General features: G+C 36.3%; 1 protein-coding gene across 1 annotated transcript in view; it reads left to right on the plus strand.

Moving 5' to 3' along the window:
* CFAP47 (cilia and flagella associated protein 47) overlaps positions 1-26,710 on the plus strand; it is a 281,400-nt gene that overhangs the window by 180,417 nt on the left and 74,273 nt on the right. Inside the window, exons 53-57 of the mRNA XM_027894062.1 lie at positions 5,267-5,442; positions 7,713-7,820; positions 11,565-11,676; positions 18,508-18,612; positions 20,363-20,519. Coding sequence (XP_027749863.1) covers positions 5,267-5,442; positions 7,713-7,820; positions 11,565-11,676; positions 18,508-18,612; positions 20,363-20,519 — 658 coding nt within the window. The remainder of the gene's footprint in view (positions 1-5,266; positions 5,443-7,712; positions 7,821-11,564; positions 11,677-18,507; positions 18,613-20,362; positions 20,520-26,710) is intronic.

Genomic DNA, 26,710 nt, shown 5'->3' on the forward strand with positions numbered 1-26,710 from the left:
ATTAGAAGGATGGAGCACCTTGCCTCTGAGGAAAGGCTGAGAGAACTGGGATTGGTCCGCCTAGAAGAAAAGGCTTTAGGGTAACCTAATTGTGGCCTTCTAGTGCATGAAGGAAGCCCACAGGAAAGATGGAGAGAGACAGTCTACAAGAACCTGGAGCAACAGGACAGGGCAGAATGGCTTCAGACTGAAAGAGAGTAGATTTAAATTAGATATTGGGAGGAAGTTCTTTGCTGTGAGTGTGGTGATGTGTTGATACAGAGGAGCTGTGGATGTTCTGTGTCTGGAAGTTTTCAAGGCCAGGTTGGATGGAGCTCTGAGCAACCTGGTGAAGTGGAAGATAACCATGCCCATGGCAGGGTTTTGGAATTAGATGATCTTCAAGGTCTCTTCTATGATCTTCCCAACTGATTCTCATAACAGACAAGATTAACTCACTTTTATATTTTTTTAGTAGGTCTCTAAGCCAATTCAGCTTTGATAAGTCAGGTTACTCTGTGTGGTGGTATAGGCAACTGAGCTGATCACTGAAAATTCCAACCTTCTGTATGTAGGTTGACAAAAAATACTTGTAATTGACAATTTCTTCTTCTAACACTGCTGGATCTGAAAAAGAAATCTGTCTGTGGTCTCAGGAGGGTGAACAGTTACTGAGTTTCAGCCTCTGTGGATTCAGAGATGTTCTTGATTTCAAATTCAAAGAAATATTCATTAAGATATAATCATAGTTCTTACTTTCTCAGTTGTGGGAATTTGGGATATTAATTTTACTTTGAGTCAATCTGTATCCCCTTGTTAGGTATATTTTTAATAGTTACCTTAATATAACATTTATCTTAGAATTCAGCTCATCTTTGATACAACTTCTTCTGTCTATATTTACATGGAAGCCCATATATGTGCATATTATTTAGTTCATTAACTTTTCCTATATATGTTACAAATTATCAACATATCAGTTTTGTGTGGGTTTTTCAATGTACATGTTTTCCTTTAGTGGAGCTGAGGACACCAAAGATTGCTTCAGTCACAGAATATAATGCTTTTTCAGTCCCCTCCTTTGCTTCCATTTCAGAAAAATGATTTTTTGCAATCATCTCTTGCAAACATTGTTTTCCCAGTTTGTTTGCGTGCTGCAATGTCTGGTCCCCATTAAGAGGTTAACAGTGCAGTAATTTTTAGTCAGTGGGCTTAGAATTATTGTAATAACTTATGAAATAATCATCTCGGTATTCTGTTTTAGGGCATTACTTAGGCACTAATGCACATTTCAGCTAAAAGAAATTCAATTTGGTCTGATTTTTCTATGTAAATTTATATGTAAATTTAAGCCTGAAACTCATTGCCCTATTAGCCTCTGATATTAAATATCCTGTGCACATTTTTTCCTTCTAGTTAGTTTCCTGTACTGCAATAATAATAAGAACGGATTCCTTACTAAGCAAGTTTTAGAGATATATAATTTGCTTAAGGTATTTAGTCCTAGATTTCAAGCAGTTCAATTTGCTATTCTCATAGACTTCACTGTTGATGAACAGTTGGTGCCTTTTTGAAAGCTGATATTTTTGTAAGACAAAATATGCCAAGTCAAATGGGTAAATACAGTATTGAAATAATGGCATTGCTGTGGTTCTCTGTCCTCATCAGCCTGCCTGCAAAGAAGAGGGCTATCAGAGTAATTAACTTATTTAATATAGCAGGTAAGAAAAACAAAGAAGTCTTGTACAGTGAGAGAGGTGGTCCACTTCACAAAGATCTCCTCCATTGACTTAGGAGGGATGAGGAAGCCTAAAGGACTCACCCCCTCAAGAAACTTGAGGTTGGGACTTCCGTGTGTCTGAATGTTCAGTGTGGGAGAGGCCCAGTTGAGTGTGGATGTGTGTGCTTGGATTAGAAGTGTGTGTGGAGAGAAGTGGTGAGGTGAGGTGTGTCTTGGAGGCACTTTGCATCAATCAGTTCAAGAGCCAATACTGATTTCTAAAAGTGATTTGACCAAACCGGACTGAGTGTGTTCAGCATGGCCCTGGAACTCTGTCATCAACTCGGCTGTTCACCTCTCTTGAACCTCTTTTGTTCCAAGAAACAAAAATGAGTAATAACGAGAATGAATCAGAAGGCTCTATCTTAACTCCTGCTGCTTGACATATAGACACACTGATGGTTAAAAGGTCTGATCATTTTGAGAGAGAGAAGGCCAAGATCTATTTTTTTCAGTAATATTGCCACCATACCAAGTTCAGACTTTGAGGCAGCAACATTCCTGCTTGTCATCAGGTAAGGCACAAAGAAAGAAGGCACTTGTTACTGTTAGAAGAGCAGTGATTTGGTCAAGGACCTACAAAGGGAAAAATTTCTGTTTCATTATCTCACCAGGCCTAAAAAAATAACTTTCTTGATGCTCAACCTGACTTGAAATGAAAATATGGTTCTATAGAATAACCTGGCAAACTCAGGAGCAAATACAGGTGCTTTCACCTCCAGGTCTATGGATTAAAAAAGCTACAAACAATGTGAAATTAATTTCATCACCTTAATGAATGTGTGTTTTAATTGAAAACAACTCTTGTAAAGCGTAAGAGCTGTAGTTTGTCTCTTAGACACTTTGGCCAGGTAGTGCTTTTATTGACACCTGCTGATGGTTAGAATAGGATTATTACTGAAGTTGGAACACAGAGAATTGTTATGCACAGTCATTGTAGAATGTGCTCATCTTCCTGTAAATTACCTTGTTGAACTTAGAAGAGATTAGTTGATAGTTTGGTGTGGTGTACACTAACAAAATGTAAAATTGCATGTTATAGACTTCAGTAATTAAGGTGCAATTGCTCAAGGAAGGTTATAGAGAAAGGGATGATGGGAAAATCTTTGTTATAAAATATGTCAGGAAAATATTTCAGCAAACAGGTATAATATCACAAGTGATCAGTTGATGATGGTGAGCATCTTTTGAAACAATGTCTGATTTACAGAGTATTACACCTATGACACCTGTGCATAGACTTAGGCTATTAGTGTAGGATGAAGTGTAAGCAGTCCATTGTTTTTTCGAGTTCCACAGAGAATGAATGTTATCTCACATTTACATTTCTTTTTATTTTACCTCATGTGAGATTATTTCAAATTACCTGCACTAGACAAGAAGTGGGGCACTGAGAGTTCTAAAGAAATAATAATATGACATGTTGCACAAAAATGCCTCTATCTTGGGCACTGGAAATCTTGATGCAAGAAACAGTTTGAGAAAAGAAATTAATTATCTTCTTTTTATAACTTCCACATTTTTCCTTTGTCAAATGTTTATAAAAACTACAGCACTGAAATGTTGAACTAAGTTAATGAATATAAATGTGTTTGGAACTTGCCTATGATGTTACCCTTTTGCCATTCTTTCTGATAAAATGGTATTTTCAAGAAAAATAATACTCTTAGCAATTGCATGGGTGTTTTTTAATTTATTCTAGTACTATACCTCCATAAAAATCCGTTAAGGCTGAGAAATGTAAAATATATATGTGTAAGTTCTACTGATAAATATAAATCTACTCTTATTGCCATCCATGAAATAGCAGATATTTGAAATGTATATGGCAATTTCACTGAAATTCCAGGGAAATACATAATCTTAGGCATTTCTTTGTACTGGCAAGAGAACACTGTTTTAAATTTTACTGGCAATATAAAATTTCTTTTGTATACAAGATTACAAAGATTTCTTTGATAGTTACTGCTTTTTTCCTAAATCAGCTGTCCAATATTTCCTTTTTACTGTAAAAGTATTTCTTCAACACAGCATGTAGATGTTTTACTATAAAATTGTTATGAAGTTTTAGCAATAAAATGGGAGATAGATTTAGAAACTTGTTTACACCAGTAAAACTATTAATCTGAGCTTTAAAGTATTTTATGGCAAATTTAAATCCAATTTTACTGATGCAAGGCACTTAAATGATTTAAATTGTTGGTATAATCTTGCCATCTGTAGAACATGAAATGTATTTTATGTATGTTCCAGTAGTCATTGTCTATAAATGTAAATATACAGAAATTTACCAAATCATAGGCAGGCTTAAAGCAGTGTAGGGCAGCTCTGTGTGGGGTCATAAAAGTATTTCATATTAATTTTTTTACTGTATTATTATTTTAATAGATATTTTATCTTCTCCTCCTCACATTACAATTTGAATAATTTACTTTTTACAAAAAAGTACATGGAAAAATTGTGCTGTAGAAACAAATCACTATACATTAAAATAAACCCAAACCCATGAATTTTGAAATCAACTGCTTGGTTGGAGCAAAGGAAAGAGATCAAAAAAAAAAGAATAGACAGAAATATAGGTACAGAGAAATAAATACATATATTTCTTTTTGTATTTTGTGTATAAATTTACACTATGTTTAACCTTAGAGAGAAGAAGGAGGCCACTGGAACCCTCCTGAAATTTGGGAGCTGTGCAGAGTGAGCTGCTTCTGCCCAATTCCTGCTCATATTAAAGGTGTTCCACATGTAAAGTGGCTCCCTTTTATTGTAGTACTTGGAATTTTATATGAATCTTTAATAGAATCCATGTTTTCCAGATGGTCGGAAAGATGACCCTTCCCTGAAGTGTTCATACACTTTAAACAAAGATTTGAAGATCATCAGTGGGGGAAAGGGCCTAACAGACCGAGAGAGGAAATATTTACTGCAGTGGCGTTATTTTCATGGAAAGTGTTATGATGTAGCATATAAATTAAGAGGAACAGATCCTGCAGATCTCAGCCTGGATCTTTTGCCAGCTTGCAAAGTGGACATTTTCAATTGTCTGTGTTTGGCTGTTGGGAGACAGCTTGGAGTTTTTACCTGGTTGGGATTACAGCAGATGAGTCTGAAAGGTGTATTTTGGCAAGCCTTGGCCATGTCCTGGAAAGTGAAGTACCCTGTTAGAACAGAGACTAGCCAAGAAGACTTAAACTCTTCTTTATTTATGGAATTAAAGAGTTTACAATTTGAAGGTTATCTGAAATGCTTCCTTCTGCAACTTGTCTTTTTTTGGGTTAATTCCCACATCAGACAAAGGCACCGCCTGGATTTGTAAATGATGATTAAGCATCTTACACCTGTTTTTGAAATACCTTTTACATGTAATGGCTCATAATTAATTTTGGGTGTTTTGTTGGTTGTTTTTTTTTTTTGTTTTTTTTTTTTTTTTTTTTTTTTTTTTTTTTTTTTTTTTTTTTTTTTTTTTTTTTTTTTTTTTTTTTTTTTTTTTTTTGTTCTTTCTAGGATTCTGTTGGAGTTAATATTCCCATCACTAATCCTATGGATGAAAGGCTTGAGGTCACTGTGGTGTTGGACAATCCAGCCCTGCATGGCCCAAACGCTTTCGCTCTTATGCCCAAACAAACGTATTCGTATCACCTGGAGTTTTCCCCCATTTCTCTTGGCCTTTCCCATGGAAGGTGGGTCATGAAGTTTTGATACTCGTGGTTGTGGCTGTTTTACTAATAAGGAGCTACTTTGACTAAAACCTCACTCCCTTGATGCAGATATTGCCCCAAAAAAACCCAAGAAAGGTAATAAATAGAATTAAGAAAATTTCCAACTCTAAATATATTGTATCCCAAACAGCACTTTTCCTCTGATAGGCAGTAGAATAACACTTGTTATTCTAGTTCACTAGAATTTAGTGAACAATGTTTTAGAGACTTACTTAGTATTAGAAACCCCTTCTGAAAATTTCAAATGAATTACTGGTTTTGTAAAATTTGTAAATTCTGTAAAGGGAATATTTCATTTTTCTTCTGAGAAGGAATGAAATTAAAACAACTAAAATGTGGTGAAGGAACCTATAACGGCCTTTACTTAAATCCATTTGCTTTCATAATCTTCCATTAATTAATAATGATCTACTAAATGAATACGGAGAGGTTTTAAATTACAAATTTTTCATTACATTAAAAATCCAAGTGAAACTATGCAGGTATGATAATTAGCAATATAAAGACAGATGACCTCTTGGTCTAAGTGTCAGCCAAACCAGTTCAGCAAGCAGGTGAACAGTGCAGAATTGCAAAGAGTTGCAATGCTTATATGCTTAGAGTTTGGTTACCAAAGCATTATTTAGTCTAAGGGCTCAATGAAAAACAATTCCCAGTTTTTCAATTATCTCAATTGACTGGGAAAGATATGGGGATGGAGAAAAGGGTGGGGTAGTGATTTAAGAGCAGGGCAGAGACAGATGACCAGTGTTGAAAGTCTCAGTATTTACAAAGTCAAAATCCATTCAGATATTTGCTTGTACTGATTTTTGCAAAGATCAGAATAATGGCAGGTATCACTGAGACTTACAGCGCTCATGCAATACTGTTTTATAAAAGTGAGTACCATTACCACTCTAGTATCTTTTTTTTTTTTCTGTGAAACTTTATAGAAATTATGCATTCTAAGGCTGAAAATGAGAATAGACCTCATTTTCTTTCATACCAGATATTACTTCTGGTATTTTCCAAGTGCAGAATTTCCAAAGAATAAAATAAAGATTTTGTTTTAACTGGCAAAACTTTGGGCTCAGCTAATTGAGAGGGCCTTAGGGGGATATGTGCAGAGATGACATAAAGCACATCTGGACAACACTCAGTACAGTTATGCAGTATTGCTCTAGAAAAGTGTCTAATAGCTCCTTTAAATTGCAGTAGCTCCCACGTTCTGCAGTTACAGCTGGACAGAGGCATTTCCACATTACATCGACACTATTACCTGATTTTTCTGAAGCCATGCTCTGTTTCCTTTGCTATGTTAGCAGCTGGGAAGAACTGTTGGAAAAGTGATTGTGGCAGGTGCACCTTTTCAAATGGTTGATTCTTTCCTAAGCTGTTTTATGCTTACTTTAAAAGCTCTGTTAGCACAGAGGATTGTCTGGAACCATAAAGTCCTGGAATATACATAGTTATCTATCATTTAGAAAAAGAAATCCTTAATGGGTCATGGTTTTGCACAGTGCATTTCTTGTAAGTTCTTATATGCTTCCAGTGCTTTGTTTTAATATTATTATAACTCTGCTACTCAAAAAAAAAAAAACCAAACAAGAAATCGAAAAATAATTCTGCAGTAGGAAAGAACTGTTTTAGAATGTCTGTCACAAAAATATATTGCTGTACATATCTGACCGAGCAGCAAGCAATTTTCAGTCATGACAACTTTTGATTGTATATCAAAACCATATATTGAATATTCCCTTGAAACGTATCCCTTTGTTATGCTGATAGAAATGTATCTATATCCATTGCTCAGTTTTCATCACTAGATTTGAAAAGATTTTCCTTTTTAAAATTAGTGTATAGTATTTCTATTTCTGTGCCCTTTGAGTTCAAAATGACTAAGAAGAAAATACCGTGACATTGAAATGAAATTAAAGCTTAGTCCTTTAAGTTGAAATTTGTTGTAACTTTGATAAAAGCAAGCAAGAAAACAAAAAACCCTAAGCAACAAACAACTCTTAATACTAGAATTTAGGAAAGATTAAGAAGAGATTTTGTTGTATCAGTAGTTCTAAATATTAGTTTTGGCAACTAAATTCAGATACCAGCAAGAATTGTTAGGGGAAAACTGGGAGCAAATTAGAGAATTCACTGTGTTGAACTCATTATGTTTTTCCTAAATTTTAGTCTACATGTTTTTTAATTGTCTGAACAAAAGCTGTATCTTATTAAGCTTATATATCTGTTTTTAGTGTCATATTCCAGTCGGATGTGGTTGGAGAGTTTTGGTACGCGCTGAGGTTGCTTGTGGAGAGGGCATGCCCAACCAGTCTACCTGAAATAAAATGTGAGCTTGGAAAGTAAGTATGTACTTCATAATGCTGGGCTGGGTCACTGTTTTTAAGTAGCATAGAAAACATATGAAAAGTTTACATCAGAAAGTCAGAATAGTGCTCTAAATGTACTGTAGTGGTTTGCAGGTGATTTTCCTAGATATATGTGTAGGTAGGTAAAATTTTCCTTGCAGAAAAACAATTGAAATGAAATTGTGGCCTATATGTAAACTTCCTCTAAAGTCTTTATATAGACATCACTCTGAAAATACTGCAGAATGTAATCATCAAGATCCATAATACAGAGTTCTGTAGGTTTGCTTTATTTTCTGTTTCTTTTCATCTTTCTGAACTAGGAGTATACTGACAATCTTGCTTTACAAATGCTTTTATGGAAGTTAGCAATTTCTTTTAATAATACAACTCTGACCTGCAGGTCCTGGGAGTAGGCATGGTTAGAACACTGAAAGAGTTAAGAAAATGAGATACTTAGAAAAATGAACCCAATTATTACAATCCTTCACCAAAGTTTCAATTTTCATTTTGACAGCATAACGTTCAGTTTGACTTTAAAGACAGAACCCAAAACTTTAGGGAATGTCAGAATTTCAGTAGTGCTCTTTCTCCTATTACCTCCAGTTACTAGTTGGTTCTGTGGGCACACTGCTCTTCTGAATCCTAAATTCCACTTCTGTATGTCTTATCTTTGATTAAATCTGTAGTTAAAATACATTACAGACTGAGCAAAAATTCTCTTAAGAGAGCATAGCATGAAATTTTACCTGATGAAATTTTTGTGAGGGACTATATTCAGTTGTTCAAATATGATGCACAGACTGGAGATAACTGAAAATGTCTTTGTTACTACGTTCTAAAGAAAATAGGTTGTGCTATTTCCTGGTTTTTACTTTAAATTTTGGGCTGACTGGAATAAAAGCCACAGTTTTTCTCTACTATGTAGGCTGATGCTATTAGGAGTTAGAAATTACTTTAAACCTTTTTATTCAGACAACCTGGCATTCATAATTTTCTCTGGCATACACTACCTGTTAACCACATGCACAAATGGTCTGGCTGAAAATAGAAAGTCATCCCTTCCTACTGCAAGTAAATTGCATGATGGAAAAGATAAGCTCCATTAACTACAACTCCGGACTGTCAAAACTCCAATCTCAAACTCTGTAAATCCCATTTTTTCAAACGAGATTTCTTTTCACCTTACAAATACATGCATGTTGAAATTCCTATGTGTAAGTATGCATAGGAATACTTTGTCCACTTCTGGGCTCCTCAGTACAAGAAGGACAAGGAGCTACTTACTGGAGAGGATCCAGAAGGGGCCAAAAAGATATGAGGCATCTGGAGCATCTCTCTTATGAGGAGAGACTATGGAAGAGAAGACTGAGAGGGGATCTCATCAACACACTTAAGTATGTCAAAGGCAGGTGCCAAGAAGATGATACCACACTGTTTTCGGTAGTGCCCAGTGACAGGACAAGGAGTACTACCCATAAATAAAACTCAAGAAGTTTCTACTCAACATGGAGAAGAACTTACATTGAGGGTGTGCAGAGCACTGGAAAAGGCTGCCCAGAGAGGTCATGGGGTTTCCCTCTCTGGAAACATTCCAAACCTACCTGAACATGTTCCTGTGTCACCGGCTGTGGGTGACCCTGCCTTGGCAGGGGGGTTGGACTGGAATGAACTTATCCATGTTTACTGTGGGCAGGTAGTGATGGAAGAACAAAGCAGTACTATTTAGTTTAATTATTAGCAACAGCAGCAACAACAGTAAAGTATAACAGGAAATTAGTAGTAGTCTTTTTCATATCTCTATTTATATAAATATTATAAACCACTATAAGAAAACTGACAAACTTCTTCCTTCTTTGTTTTCATTGTCTGCCTTATTCTTAGTTTCCTAAAGTATCCTGCTTTCTGATCAGCTATTTCCTTCAACACTCTCCTTTTTCCAGAAATCTGTTTCTATTCTGTCATCAACATAATGTCATCAGCACTTTTCTTGAAGTGCAAAGTGTTGTGGAATGGCAATTGGTGATGGCGTTGAGGTTAAATTACTGAGAATTGCTCTGCCTGCAGAAAAGATGAGACAGTCAAGTAAATTGGCTGCATTAATGTATGGTGAATATGTAAAGGCAATGCAGGTAGACGTCTATGTTTTGTCTGTTTAAGAAAGGTATCAATTTGTTTTGTTTTGAATGGTGTACTTCCTCACTATGTACCCAGAGATGTGAACTGTAAATGTCATCAAATGTCTGAAGCATTTCTGGTTGGTGAAGATTTGTACTTCTTTAGGAGACTAACTTCCATTCTACCACTTTTTCCTTGAATGCAGAAGAAGCATATGTCATATCTTTCTAAGAATAAGGTTTTTCATCATGTGCTGGCTGAATTCTTTTTTCAATTGGTCTGAAAATGCAAAGAATTTGTGTCTTTTCAAGGATACCTTGAACATCACCTGGAGTTGGATTAGAAGCCAAGAACCCATGGATACACTTAGAATTTTTTTCATTTCTCTTTCAAGAATTGGTTAGAAATTGATTCTAACAGTTTCTTTTAATCCTTCTTCAGATTCCTAAACATTCTGGAGTTATCACAGTCAGATCTGCTTTTTGTTTCTACCAAGACAGATTTAACACATCCTTTAGCATATGTTTCTAAGCAAGGAAGTCTTCTCCCTGATGTTCTTTGTCTTCATTTATCCAGCCTTTTATGGGCTCCACATTGGGGTCATTGAAGATGAATGAGTCAAATGATGTTCATAGTAGTTTTGAATTTACCGCCACAGGAAACAACTTTTTACAGCATAACCACGATAGTCAATCTATCTGCTTGAAGAACCTCTAACAGTCAAGTAGTTGCTTACTGAAATTTGAGCTATTCCAACCTAGTTTGACTGCATATGTTGGAAGGAGCCCACCTGTGCACAGGTTTTAGGGTTTGAAGTTACAGTCATAAACCTTGACTGAAATATCTTCTGAATGTTGCTTTTTGTATTTTCTTTTTCCTTACTGATTCATCTATGATTAATCAACTAATTTTTTCCAGAGAATAAATACGTGGAGTAGTCTGGCAGTTGACCTACCACAGCTTTGACTAGAGTGAATATCCATTAGGTAGATAAATTACAGCAAAACCAATATATGTATATAATTTTTCAAACTTTTCTTATTTACTGTTTTCACTGTTTCACCTTGAATCTCTTTTCTGTGTCCCTTGGTGTTATAACAAGGATGTGATTTATGGTCATATAACTTTGTTAAAGGCAAAAAACTATTGAGAGTCTTATGAATTATTTTTAAAATTGTGGTCCTTACCCTACTGAAAGTATCTCATGCTTATTCTTTAATTAGAAAGTAAAATAAATAGAGGGCCAGCTGATTTAAATAGGAATCTTATGCAGTAAGCATACTCCCATCTTTGTTCTGGGAGAGTCACAATACTCATTAAAATACATAATCTACATGTGTAACATAATGATTCTATGATTATGCTGTAAAGAACAACACAAAAATGGGACAAAGTGAAATGTTAAATGAATTTAGAATTTATTGTTAGTAATAATAATTATAATATTAATTAATGTTATTAAATGTGTCCACACTAGTGGGAAAATGGTAATGCAAAAAAGATAAGTCTTATTCTTATAATTACTAATTTTTCAAGAAATAAAAAGAGCTATGAATAATGACATGCAATGGAAGAAGCTTTGTAATTAATTGTCATTGTGTATATGGAATTTTTTTTCAGATGGGCTCGTCTATATATACCTCTTTTTAATTCCACTCGTCAAAATCTAGAGCTAGAAGTTGAAAACAGCAACCCTGGCAATTTTGCAATTGAGGCTAACACAGAACACCCTGTAAGTAAGATTTCTGTGCTTTCACAGAAGTTATAGAAGGGAGCCTTCTTTTCAAAAGAAGTTGAATTTTGTATTGTACTTTGGGTTCAGAATATACAATCTTTTAGACATTAAAGGTACTTATTCTAGAGGTTTTATAGCTTAAGGATAAAACTAATTGAACTTTAAAGGCAACTCTAGGTGAAGTACAGATGTTTTTTCCCTGGAATGCTTTGTAAAATGATTTCAAGCAGGACTGATGTGTAGGTTGCAAATAATTCAGGAGATAGAAGAAGTTGTAAACAAAACAGCTGATTAGAAGCTTCTCAAGTATCTAAGAATCAACAGGATAACTAGGTAAATATTTAGGTTAGCAGATGAAATGTTAATGGAAGAATATAAGAATGTCTCATAGTCATGCCAGTTATAAGTGACTTGCAGGGCCTATGAATAATAATTTGATCGATGTAGCCACAAATAAGCTTCAAGCAAATACCTAGAATAATTTCAGTCTCTGAACTCACAGTTACTCTGAGACTGATTTCTACTGAGGAAATCTTCACCCTCTTACTGTTATGTACATTACTTTTTCATTCTCCATCACAGAAATTCCTCCATCTTGCTGCCTAACATTTATGTCCTTTCCAGGGCTAGGAGTTGTATATATTGGCTCAGATTTCATATTTTAATTGAGATTGGTTAGAGTTCTAGGTGGTTAGGGTTCAGAAAAATATTTATTTTGGACTATTGGTTGCTAGTTAATATTGCTGGAACTATGAAGAACTCTTTGGGTATTATTAACAATTAATTCTCTGAAATATGTCTCCTTTTACTGATGGGAAGATGAGAATAGGGAGGACAGATGGAAGGCAACTCTGGGGCAAGGATTTGGGGGGACCTCTGTCATGAACGAGTGGTGTCAAGTGCATCTGTCACAACCTCAGATTAGATGTGAATTCAGAACCTTTAACATGAAAAAAGTGAAGGAATTAACCTTTTATGGACAGGAGAGAAATGGCAGTTGCACCTTTTCTAGACATGAAGAAGGTAGTACAGGGAAGACATGCACCAGAGCTGGTTGGTCCCTTCCAACCCAAACTGTTCTAAGATTTAACGATTCAGTTTCTGCAAACTGATATAGGGGTCAGAGAAAGAGGGGAGAAATATTGTAGTAAGATCTTAAAATGAATCTGAGAAGTTACAAAATGGATTGTATGGAGAAAAAAGAGGAATTCCGTAAAGTGATAATGTGCAGTTTTGGCTTTCAGAAACTAAACAGCTTTCACCCTTAAATATATCAGTACAACCAGACTAAATGTACTTAAAAGGGATGGTGAAGATAACAGCTAAAGCAAATCATGTTTACTGAACTGCTAAATATATTGCTACGTAAGATTCCATTAAATTAAAAGTAAAAAACGTGAAGTGTTCATTTTAGTCTGTTATGTCACGCATATTATCACATCTTCATACACTGTGTTAAATCTCGACAAGTGCTATTACTAATAATTTCATCAACTGGTATTTGAATAGGAGCTAAGAAACATAATGGATGCAAATTATATTAATTGTCTGGGAGTATTATATAGGCACAGAATTGAATTAGATTTAATTATAGTGACTTTTGCCTGCTGCAGATTGTGTATTACCTTGTGCGGGAAGTTAAAAGCAACAAAAAAATCTTCTCCTTTTATCTTTCCTAATTTATCACCAGAGATTCACAGACCACCAAAAATTGTACTGCATTGTTCAAGAAAAGACACATTCAGCACTAACTGCAGTAGTTTTCTTTCTTTTAAATATAATCCTCAGTCCTGTATATCATTTATGGATTGAATTCTGAAATTTTCCTTGTTAATGATGGTTCTTCCAGTTAAAGGGTAGCTTTAGTGAATTGGCTATGTGCAAATACCTCATATTTATTTCATGTATCATGATCTGGAGATCATCTAATCCACCTACCCCTGCTAAAGCAGGTTTATCTAGAGCAGGAGACACAGGATCATGTCCAGGCAGTTTTTGAATATTTCCAGAGGTGGAGACTCCACAGTTTCTCTTGGCAACCTGTCACAGAGTTAGTTTACCCTCACAGTAAAGAAGCTTTTCCTCATATTCAGATGGAACTCCCTGTGCCCATTGTCCCTTGTCCTGTCACTGGACAGCATTGGAGTTTGGCCCCATCCTCTTGACATTCCCCCTTAAGATACTTATATACGTTGATGACTGTTATCATCAACAGTTGTCTCTCTCAGTTATCTCTTCTCCAGACTGAACAGGGCCAGCTCAGTCTCTCCTCATGAGACAGATGCTCCAGACCCCTTATCATTTTTGTAGCCTCCTCTGAACTCTCTCTGGTAGTTCCTTGTCTTTCTTGAGCTGGGGAGCCCAGAATGGACATGGCACTCCAGATGTGAATTGATTCTCCTGAATATGTTGCATCCTAGATTTAGTCCATCCACACAACACTGCATTCAACTTCCAGAAGATTGCTCCTTGTTCTTATAAACCATAACACGTGTTTCCGGTATTAGTTTACATTAATGTCTGTTTCAAAGCCTTTTTTGTGTGCAGGACATGTTTCCTATCTTAACTATTCAAGTTTCTGCTTGAATAATTATTTGCTTAACAGCAAATAATGCTTTCTTGTCAGCAGAAAGATTCCGATTTGAGCAATCCTTAGGTTAAATGCAACAATAAAAAACAAATTTTTAGAACAATAGATTGAAGATCGAGTTGTCCAATTAAGATAGAAAATATTTGAAGAGAGTAGAGTCAGGTGAGTAATTTTAATACTTCATATAACTTTCAATATTTGTTTTTTTATGTCATCTAAGATGTCTTGAATATACTGGGCCGTCAGTCAGAAAATGTCTCAAATGAATTTTGTCAGTCACTAAATTATGTTACATGTCAGATTCAACAGTGCTATCAAAGAAAATTTTTTTCCTCTCTAGAGATATTTACCTAAAATTAATAACCAAATTTTTAAAGAATATTTCAGAATTTAAACATATTCAAATATATATATACTTCCATGTGTGGGGGATTTTGTTCCAGTTTCAGTTTGGAATAGAATGCATTATGTCTGTAATACCACAGGGGATTATTTTCCATAGGTCTGATTCAACTTCAAGTACTGACATCATTAATAAAGAGCTTTCCTGAGGTCCAATTGGATTAGGCTCAAGTATACCTGAACTTCAAGGTGCATAAGGAAGTCTCAGTGAAATTCAAAGGCTTTAAATCTCTTGCCAGCTTCATGTAAATTAGAAGCAGCTCCATTAACCTCTTTGTAAACTGCTAATAATGAGAACAATGTGCTTTTCTTGTTATTGGCTTTGCAATTGTATCCTAAAACAGCTTTAAATGGTATAGACCATCTTGGTTTTCTTTCAAGAATTTGATAAAAACTTTCAAGGATTCTCTTTTAATGTAATTTGGGTTTTCATAATGTTTTTTCTTTTTATGTGTGTGTTTGTGTTGTTTTGTTTTTTTTAACAAACTACACCTAATTTTTGTTTCACTTCTTGTCAATCTTAAACTAACTTTATAACTTTATAAATGCTGCCAAATTATCTAAAGTTGGAATTAAAATGAACTCACATGAGTTCACTGTAGAACTTCTAACTTATTTTTCATTAGCATATTGGGCATTATGAGTTTCTGGGGGAACAGTCCCTGGAATGTTGAGTTTTGTGTTTCTGTCCTGAGAGCAGCTTTCTTTGTTTTTAATTAAGAAGGACTCATGTTCAGCATTTAACAGCTGAAAATTCTCAGTCATCAATCCCGCTATGTTCCCCAATTTAATACATTTCCTTTATATAAATACATGGACATATTTCAAATGTCTGTGTATTATATTGATACCTACATATATTTATGACGTACCTAAAATTCATACAAATGGGATCATCTTTATTGCCAAAAAGAAGCAAACTTTCACTGTAGGTCTTCAGTTTGCTATTCTCCTGGCTTATAACCGTCCTAAACCTTTTCCATGAAGATTTGTTCCATCCTGATTGGCTTTGAAGCACAATTTTTATTGAGGAAAAGCAACTTAACAAAGAAGGGCTGGCAGAGAGGGGTGCAATCTCTGTGTGCAAGCTTTAGTATTTTCTTAATGTTCATGACTATTGTTTTGCACAGAGTAGAGAACAAATGTTTAGATTTAGTCATAAAATTTTCCTTCTTTCATCAATTTATAACAAGAATAATGTTTTTGTACTTAGTCTTCTTCAAACTTGGTTTCTGTATTTGAGCAGTTATATCTGACATCTTAGGAAGAGCAACGATGCCAGTTTCTCTTCACATGAGTATCTTGGAAGTCACTTGTTTATGTAAACAAAATAAAAGTCAGGGGTTTTGTTAACTTCAGCATATTTTATTCAATGAGTATGAAAAGTATGACCTTAAAATGTGTTGTTTAGTAGTATTTCTTAATTCTAGTTTGGAATGCAATTTATTCTTTGGTTTTCAGCAGAAAATAAATTATCTTTTTGCCCAGCTTATTTCAAACAAATTACTTTTTCAATTCAGAAAACATCAAATTGTATAATACGAAAAAAAAGAAAAAGAAAATTAAAACCAGATCTATAGTGTAAAAAATAAAAATCTTTTCTGCTTTCAGAGCAGACGGTCTTCTGGATTATCATCACTCCATGTTGATTATTTAGATTAATTGTGGCAGTGCATTTTCTGTGTAATGATAATATGTCAAGTAATGCTTATTGAAAATCGAAATCCTGTCTGTTTTCATCTTTATGGAAGAGTTATTATTCCAAATAATGCAGATCTCTTAGTGAAGTTGATCAAAATTTAAAAATCTTAGCTTTAATTTAATTATGTTTTCTTATTTTGTGACAACCTGTCTTTACTTGCGTTTTCATTTTTTTTCAGAAGTATTTGGGAGTTCTTTTTCTACTAAGATTCCTTCTCCATTTTAAAGTCTTCATTTGATAAATGGGCATGGCTGCAGTAGGAACTGGACTACAAATGAAAGTTAAAAAATCCCCAAAAAAGGGCTCTGGATACTGAGCATGCCCAGGAAGTGACTGAGAAATGAGCTATTCAGGCTCGTTTTGGATGATGAACAGCTAAATGAGCTCTGGGCAGTGGGGCAGGTGGGGATGGAGGTGGTTTGTGGGAGGTGACTCTCCCTGAGGTCTGTTGGTCCGGGTAATACAGAACCTTGCAAAGGTGACATATGTGGGATGGTGGCAGTTGAGTGCCGGTGGCAAATGCGCTTTCAAGTTGTCAGTCACCTACAGGGTATTATGGCATTGTGGAGTGTGGGGGTGCAGGAGTGAACCCAGAGTGCATGAGACCCACCTGCTTACCCTTTCACAGGTGTCTTTTATTACAAAGTGGGAATTGTAAAAGAGTTGTAAAATTTAAATTGGAAAGTTTGAAAAAATACAATAACTGCCCTCATCAATAGAGAAGACAGTTAATCAGTTGCTTGTTATGGCAGTATTCTGGTGTATTACTTTAAAACTTGCACCCAAAAAGAGAAAGATAACATTTCACGTTTTGTGTTAGTTGAGTACATAGGAGCTCTGTCTTCTCTTCTGCACAATATATCTCCCATTGACATCAGTAGGAATATCTGCTCAAGGCACACCATCATCCCAATCCCTAACTGTGCTACAGACACATCCAGAAGATGACTGGCAAGACCCTGCTGGGGTCCAGCTCTGAGATGGCAGGGAAAGCAACAAAAACCTCATTAGGGGTCTGTCCTGGGAGTGAACATCTCTGTCCATGCTTCACCCTCTGGAGATTCCAGTTTGTCCTCAGCACTGCAGGGGTCCCCATCCCTGTTCCTGTCAGGATCCCTGTGTCTCTGAGACTTGTGGTGCCATGAGCTCAGGCATCATATCAGGGCACAAGCACTCAAACTTTTGAGGTGGAAAGAGGTTGCAGGGCTTGTTGCTGCAGTCAGGCATCTTTCAACCATTAAATGTAGTACAAACAAACAAACAACAACAACAACAACAACAACAAAGGGCTTGTCAGTGCCAGCTCTTGTATAGTGTTGTTTTGACCTTTATTAGTTGTAAATTATTTTCATTTTATAAAATACATCTTAAGTGTTCATAATGCAAATTACCTTTTCATCTCCTCCTACATGCAAACATTTTTTAAACATGTGTGATACTGAAAGCCTAGTACTTTTTTTAAATTAAAGAAATAGATAAGGTAATTGTGTATTCAATGACTCTAGCTGATCACACTCTCAATGTATTAGCATTTTTGTTATTCCTAATTCTATTCTTTTGCTACTTATCTGGTTCCTAAAATATTTATGACCCCACTGTAATCAACTACTTTGCTTCTCCCTATGCAATTGTGTCTCAAGTATACTTCAGGTGAAGAGAAGAGTAGCAACATTATTTACAGTGTTAGTTTAGATAAAGATATGTAGAAGACAGACAAAGCACTAGTTTATTAAAACTCGTCCTGCATTTCCCTGAAAAGCCAGTTTGTGTCTGTGGCGGTCAGTGTGATAACCTTTCAGTGTCATCAGTATGATCAGACACCAAAGTCCTGTTTGAAGGCTATTTGTGAGCTGCTGTCCATGTCCTTGGAGCAATCTATAACACCAGCTCTGTAGTTCCTGGGGAGTGAACGTGCAGTGACTGCCACGAGGGTTGTTTACTGCCCTTGCTGCCTGCAGAGCCTGTGCTGACTGAGAGGGGAGAATGCGTCAGGTAGAACACATTAATCACGTAAACATCAACACTGTTGGTACAAAGCACAAAACAGAAACAAGAGCCAAAAAAAAAAAAAAATTATTTCTGCTCCCTTCCACTCCCTACCCCACCCTTTGTTTTGTTTCTTGTCTTTGTACAGCTAACTGTTGCTCCTCATTCCATCATTCAACTGCCCGTGCAATTCTATCCATCTGCCATTGGAAAACGCAATCACAAGGCAACAATAATCTTCAAGTCCTCACAGGTATGATGATATGTTTACTGGGAACAACACTTGGGATTCGAATTAGATGATATTTTTAATAGGCGAGTAAGTAAGGGTTTCAGCTGTAGATCAAGTTGAAGTTTAAGAGGTGGATGCAAAGATGTTAAAAAATATAATTTGTTTTAACTTTAGTTTTACACAGAAATGATTCTGTTAACAGTATTAAAAATGAGGCATAATGACCTAGGAGCTATAATAGGTAATGAATAATTTTAGCTTACTCAGTAATTAGTTCTGCTGTTTTTAACACTAGAAGACTGGCATTTCTTAGCATTGGCACTGCTGAAATTAAATTTCTTGCTGTTTTTCCCAACCGCAAAAAAAATTAAATTCTTACATTTTTTAATATGATCTGACTTTTGGAAGGTCACGCACTAGAAAAAGTGAATTCTTCCTTTCATTTTGTTTGAAAATAGTTTTTACTTTGAACACGTTAGAATTGCCTAACTTTTTTTTTTCCTCTGTGAATTTTCCTAATTTTAAATGAGAAACAGGTGAATAAAGAAACGTAATCAACATGACCTACCATCTGATTTTAAATTACATCTGGAATCTAAAAGAAAAACTGATAATATGATGTAAATGATAATATTTGATATGGCTGTGGTTAAATGAAGCATCTACTTTCTGTGCAATTTCCTGTCTGTATTGTTTTTGGACTTTCAGATATCCTAATAGACTGCTGACCTGTGAATTATTCCAGTTGAATGCTACTAGGAGTTTTCAGTAGTGGTTTAAGTAATACTTCAAAAGCAAATATTCTTTTGTACGAAGAAAACAAATAGTGAAGGAAGTGATATGGCAGTTTTTTTTTCCTGATAAAGTATGTTGAACAGACAGGTTATTTGCAGGTGATGTTAGCACAGCATTTATTTTCAGAATCTCTCTTAAATATTTATTAAGGATAAAAACAAGGAGACAGCAATTTTCATATGAATATTATATATCCAAGGTCAGTTCAAGAGGACAGAATGTCCTTAACTTCTCTGGAACTGGGTGATACACAGCAATCTTATCTATTAAAAAAAAAAAAATTCTTCGCCAATTAGAAAAGAAATAAAACTGTTTCAATCTATTGGTATAACCAATAGCTCTTTTTATACCTGAACTTTAGAATTTTGTAAATTTTGATTAATTTTCACTGCTCAGTCCTTGCTAAATTAATCCCAAACTATTTTGGTTTGCTAATTGTTTTTTTTTTGCTCTGTGATGATACTGTATGTCTACTCATTCTTTTCAATATTCTTGATTTTTCTGTGTATGTTCTTTATTATCTTTGGAGTAGCACTTTTAGCTTTTTGTGTGATTCTACCCATCAAAGAATTATTTTCTTTCTTCCTTTGTCTGCTGGAGAGAACTTCTTACTTAATCTACTTTCAGGTTCTAAGATATTTGCTTTGTGTTGCCCTTTTGCAACCACCCACATCTTTCCATCCACTACACTGGAGGCTTTTAGTAGCTGGATGGAAGTTAAATAGTACATGCTCTAAGTAGGACAGAAGTTAAATGCAAAAAGGAGATGTGAACATCTCCCAAAATGGAGCTATTGATTTCCAGAAAGCAATACTTAGAGTAACATAACAGCTTTAAGGAAGAAGGAAGAAAGAGTTAAACAACAGTTGACTTATAACAGAGACATAGAACACTTGAAGAAAGAAGTAGGCAAAATGGTTTAAAGTGTACAGATCTGATTCATCAAATATAAAACAGTGACATGTTTCATTTACAGTTTCAAGAGTGGATATTTTTACTTTTGGGAACTGGTCTTCCTCCTCAGCTAATGGAAGCAACTTCCATAAGTGCCTGCGTTGGCCAGTGTTCTTCTGCCATCGTATCCTTCAAAAACCCAACTCCTGAAAAGGTGGTGGCAGATGTCGTGCTGACAGGTACAGGGGTTTGGAATTTTGTTTGGGGTGGAGGAAGGAACTTAAGCTCCTTGGGTTGTGTGTTAAAGTGTATAAGGGATGGGATTAAATTTGCCTCATTCAGTTTTCTGGAAATAGAGACGTTGCGTATCATTCACATCCACCATGAAAAGCTCTGTAGAGTGGAGTGTGGGAGTGAAGAAAGAACACAAACCTTTAACAAGGGTTCACTGTAGTCCTCAGGTCATACAGCCTCGTGCGTACCTGCACCTGGTTGTTGACTGTGCACTGCATTGTGACATTTAGGCAACAGGAGACTCCTGGGATGTGTTTTGGTAGCTGCATGTCTAAGCCAACAAGCTAATGTTTTGTTTTGCTTTTGTTCCTTTGTTACCTTCAAATATTTTACATTATATGCTCAGATTGTAAATAACTAATGGAGTTAGTAAGGACAAAACACTTAAGGTCTGTTTCTTTTTCTGACTGACCTTCTAAGCAAGTATGTTTCAGCAATATTTTCCAACGTACTTCAATATAAGTTACACAATTATCAAAGACTGAACAAATCCCTGTCCATATTCAGATTTCACAAATGCTGTTAAGAACTCAAGTTTTAAATCCCCAATTCTTCTTGATGTCTGAAATTTACTCAGTGAAAGAGGAAATTTCTCTTTGAGTGAAGGAGAGGGCTTTAGAAAGCTCTCTGAAACTCCTCCTAGTCCAACATAAATTTTAGCATCAGAAAATAGGTGCCAAAGCATTTTCTAGCATCTGCATTAAAACAAAAATGAGGATAAACCTTCCAGTTTTATCTTCACAAATTTACATAAGAGAAATAGCAAAAAAAAGACCTCAAAAACTCAAACCTGTGCAAAGGTATGCTTTAAGCCGTGTTTATATACTCATGCTGGGATTTGGGGTTTGTTGCACATAGAATAAATGAAGGAAATGTGAATTTTAAAAATTGTAGATTCATATTTATTGCATTAAACTCATGCTTTTCAATCATACCTTCTGAATATGAAGCAGAAATAAAGAAATACAACTTTGGGCTCACATACAGTTGACATATGGGAGATTTTGGAGATTCGTTTACCTAAAAGGTATCTGGTCAAGAGCATTTTGATCTCATGACTGAATGCTCCATATTTCTGCTGATCAAATGTGGGGTTTTTTTGGCAGACTTTAATTCAGTTTCCCAGGTTTAACTGCTGAAAAGTTTTCTGTCCCAACTGTCACAAAACAGAGTTCCATTCGTAAATGATCAGGCCACTTCTGAATTTCAGTTGATGTTTTCTGCTGGACAGCACTGAAGGAAGCAACAGCATGCAAGAAAATCATGGCCAGGATCTTGGGGGCAGTGCCAGAGTTTACCTGCTGAGCCTGAGACCTGGCAGAGAGGGAAAGCTGGCAGAGAGAGGAATAGACTCTTGTCCAGCTGCCTACTTATCTGGCCTCTAGGCATCCTTCAGTGACAAGGAGCACTGCAGACTGGCTCTGCACGAAGACACAAGGCAGTTGATGCACCAGTTGGCATTCAGTGCACATAGAAAAGGCTCAAAAGTGCTCCTCGTAGTAGAAAAGGAAGCATAAATGTTGACCACACACCATAGGAGCCGCTCTCAGGCCTGGCATGGTGCAATCATTACTTCTGTAACCCAAATAGAAGTCTGAAGGGTTGATGCTGGAACCTGCTCTAAGGCAGTCGGGAGTTCTTGAGGCTTCTCCCTGGCCCTGAACTGGGAATGGCAGTGGCCTCACCAGTTAGATGTGTGCTGTGGTAGAATTCCTGCGGTGCCAGATGCAGGAGCTTTCTTGCACCAAGGTTAAATACCAAGGAATTGACAGGACCTTTGCAGAGACTACAAAATGAGAGACACACTCTTCAAGGCTGAGAAGTCTGATGTGATCAAAAGAAGACAGAAGCATCAAGAAAACACAGAGTCACAGCAGTGAGGGATTTTCTGTTTTCATCTGCAGCTGTTCCTCTAAAGAGCTCTGAAAGAGGAAGGGAAAACAAAACGAAACAAAATGTTCTATTGAGAGGGGAGAGTCTGGCCTGAGCATCTCAGGTCTTCAGATTAGAACCAACATTATTAAACAGGAACCAGTGAGTGCTACTGGTAGAAATTTTCATCCTCTGTAAGACAAAGGCTGCCAATTTCCTTAACAGCTTATCATTCCAGGAAGTTTGTTGTATTCCTGGGGCTCAAATCTGAGATGTTGCAGAAAAGATTGCCAAGGCTTATCTGACCTTGCAGTTATTATGCCTTGCTCTTCATTCATAGAGCAGTACATGAATCAATACTCCCTGTACAGCCAAAGAAACTTGGAGTAGGTTGAATGAGACTAGAAGATTCTGTGGGCATTCTTTCCTCAAATATTTGTGCATACATTTGCACAGAGCTTGGGCAGCAAACAGGAAAAAAAGAAAGAACAATAATCATACTGTCAGGGAGCAGCAAGAACAGGCTGCTCCACAAAACAATGTGAGACAGAAGCCACGGGTGACAGCAAGACTCGAGCAAGGATTGCAACCCCAAAGTATCCAAACAAGAAGACTGTAACGTTTCTGGTGGCAGTAACCAATTTCAGGCAATACTCTGATGACTGACAGCCAAGTCCACAGTGAGAGGTCAGGTCCCTGATCAGGCCAGGAAATCAAGTAGGCTGGGCTTGGCAAGGTGTGTGCCCAAAGACAGCATACCTGGGACATAGCTTGGGCACGGACCAACAGAAGGACCCCGAGCTTAAACGCAGCTCAAGCCAGAGGGTGGAGGCTCCAGATGCTGCTCACTCACAAGTGAGCTGTTTTCACAGACATCTGGTATCGGATTATACATCTCCACTGTGTCAGAGTAACTTTTGAACACAGGCAGCTACAGCTTACTACCTTTAGGATAATACCACAAAATTATAAATTGCTAAACTGAAGCTGAAAAACAAGTAAGGTAACAGTTGGCACTTTGGCTGTGTGCTGGTACAGCTGAAGTAACTCACGACCAAGCAACGTGACAAGTCCCTGATGCTTTGCACTGTTGTGACTTAATATAAAGCCCTGTGGTCTGTTCCTAGCAATGGAAATGTATTCCCTGCACTACACCTGGATGAGGTGAAAGGAAGGCCAAAGCCCATCAGGTGTGAAGTCTAACATGGCAAGTGTAGGCTTACAAGATGTTCTAAAGCTGTGCTAATTGCATAGGAAAGCTTAGGGAACATACATATAGGTCTATTGATGGATAGTGGATAATCAACTAGTTACAGATAATGCAGGAAAGGCAGTTTGGAGGGTTTTTTGCCTCTCTGCAATCAAACCTTACTCCCAAAGCAGTATATATTGACTTGGTTTGAAAGGGAAATGGGCAGCTCATAGGAGAGCAACAAGCTGTGGACTTCTTAAAGCACCTATATGCATTCAGGTCCACAAATCCAGATGAAATTCACAGAGTGATAAAACAGTTGGCCAGCGTGATTGTGAGGCTGTGGTTTTCTACAAAAATTGATGCTGATCAGGAGATGTTTCTGCTGACTGGGAAAAGGGTGTGTAGTTCTCTTTGAAAACTGATACAAGGAAAATGAAGTAGTAGTAGGATGATCAGCCTCACCTGAGCCCCTGGTGGGATCACTGGACATGTCCTTTTGCAATCTCTATGTCCCATGAATTGCACATTCCCTTGAAATCCATTTCCAAGCACAGGAAGGTCAAGAAGGTAATCAAGAGTAGTCAAATGGGTTTGTTAAGTGCAAGCGATTGATTAATGTCATTACCTTCTATATGGAAATGAGTGATTATGCAAATAAGGGAGGAGCAGTAAATGTAATGTGCTATGATTTAGTAAGACTTTTGTCACTGCTTCCTGTAACATTCTTGTTTGGAAGCTGAGGAAGTCTAGGCCTGACGAACAGACTGCTGAGTGGATTGAAAACTTGGCTGAACTATTGGTCTAAAATGATAGTGATCAACAGCTTGACATTCAGCTGCTGGCTGGTAACGATTGTTGTACCCCAGGGGTCAGCACTGGGGCCCATATTATTCAAGACCTTTAATAATGACATGGATGATGACAGAGGGTGCAATGTAAATTAGGGTAAGGGACTGACATGATGAATGGTCAAGCTTCAGTCCAGAGTTACCTTGATAAATTGTTGGTATAACTCTTTTGAATTGCTTTGTTCATCAACTCATCATCCCTGGAACAGTGGAAGATAGAGTAAACTTTTATGTTATTAGTAATGCAATTTCCTGCTAAAATTTTAACCCTTGGCATTTTCCCTTCTCACTCCATCTGCCCCTTGTGCTTTTCTTAGGCCAGTCACTGTGAATTACAAGTGCTGCAAATTACTAGTTGTGCAGCTCACCCTATAAGATCATATATAAGATCAAAATATAACTGATTATACAATATTTTGATTAGTAGGTGTTTACATGTATTACATGTATGGTATAAAGGTTCCAACTGCATCTCTTATTCTAGTGGAAAGTGCAAGTTGGTATTCTGATTTGTACAAGAACAATTAAGAGAAGCAAAATGCTTGGCTTATTAAGAATAAATCTGGTGCCAGATAGCACAGTGTAGTGCTACAATACAACTAAGTATTATTTGTTAAAAAAACAATCCAATGTGCTATTCACAAAATAATGGAGAAGAACCATCTAGTTTATCCCTGAAGCAGCTTCATCAGAAATTATTTATAGAGCTTAAATATTGCATATAAAGCCTAGTAGACTGTGAAGTTCTGAGAAATATTAGTTGAAACTGCATTGTTTAATTGTTTTGGTTAAAACAGCCATCTTTCTGACTACAGAGCATTAACCTGTCCCAGAGAGTTGTTCAGGAATAGAGACAGAGACAGAGACAGAGGGAGCTGGCTTAGACAGTGAAAGACTGATGTTTGTTTTTATACATCAGAAGTTTTCAGTCTTCATTTTTCTTTGCCCGTCAGTAGACCTGACACGATGATGATCTAATGTTTCTATGGTCTGTGAATTTTTGAAAAGTTTTCCTTGAAAAAAATAGATTTTGTACTACGATCTTTATGATAAAGTAAAATCATACCTGTCTTTTATAAGCTTTTTTGAATTTATTAGTCAGATTGATTATAATGGTAGTATTCTAATTCAGTTGCTCTTGGTGACCTATACATCATGTTTGATTGGTTTTAATCACAGTAAGATAGTTGAGTTATGCATTCAAGCTGTCTTTGGATATCGTTGTGCATGCTAGGATTTGCTTTCTGCAGGAGTACAGACTGTAGTTCTTATTTCCTTCTTTCCAGAGGAAAAGAATTCTAGTCTTATAAGCAAAGTCGTGGATGCACAAGTTCAGTCCAGTATTCCTGACCCTTACATATCCTGGGAAATAATTTCTGCAATGGCATATTTGTTTATTGAGAACTTTCATGTTCCCAGGACAAAGTTTACTGGAGAGGAAGAAAACAGTATTTAAATATAATAACTTCACTATACTGCAGCAGTACAGATATGTTATTCTAGTGGACAGTAAAAGCTAATTCACTGGATTTTTTTTTAGCATTAAGAATGAATTAGCTATCCCACAGTCTAATGGATCTGGTAAAAAATTGTCCTACTATGAATATGTTACTTCTAGTCCACTTCTTTTCCTGTCAAGAACTAAACTTTGTAGTTCTGAATTAGTTTTTCCACAATTTTCCCATTTTCTTTCTCTATTTATTTTGCTTGTATCAGTTTGTTAATGAGAATATTATTTCAACACCATGTACAGTCCTACATTATGAAGAAAACCAGATATCTTACCCACGTTGTGATGATCTACTCTCTATATGAATGTGTTTTGATATGAAGAGCCTATTTTTATCCAAGGATCTCTTTTACCAGTGCGAAAACACACTTAGGAAAGTACAAGCTAGTTAGGAATGAGAGCAATATTGATTCAGACAGAACAATAGTCATCTTCAAACTAAATTAATTAAACACAAACATCTTAGTCTGAAATATAGACTTCATATATTCTTTAAAGAATGGACACCTCTTCATGTTTAAGACCCATGGGGTTTCTTTTCCTGGAAAATGTTAATCCAAAGAGTAGGAATGGCCCTGTCAGCAGCTTACTGAAATTGACAAGAAACAAGAAGATTTTGAATCCATCTCTGAGCACGGCTCTTAAAACTGTAGAGTTAGTATTATAAAGCTCAATTTGCTAACACTTTGAAATGTCTTAGATGACATTTTA

This window comes from Empidonax traillii, unplaced genomic scaffold (assembly GCF_003031625.1).
Source record: "Empidonax traillii isolate 1590-97213 ecotype Southwest subspecies unplaced genomic scaffold, ASM303162v1 scaffold1:size7828297, whole genome shotgun sequence".
In the NCBI taxonomy this organism is placed as follows: domain Eukaryota; kingdom Metazoa; phylum Chordata; class Aves; order Passeriformes; family Tyrannidae; genus Empidonax; species Empidonax traillii.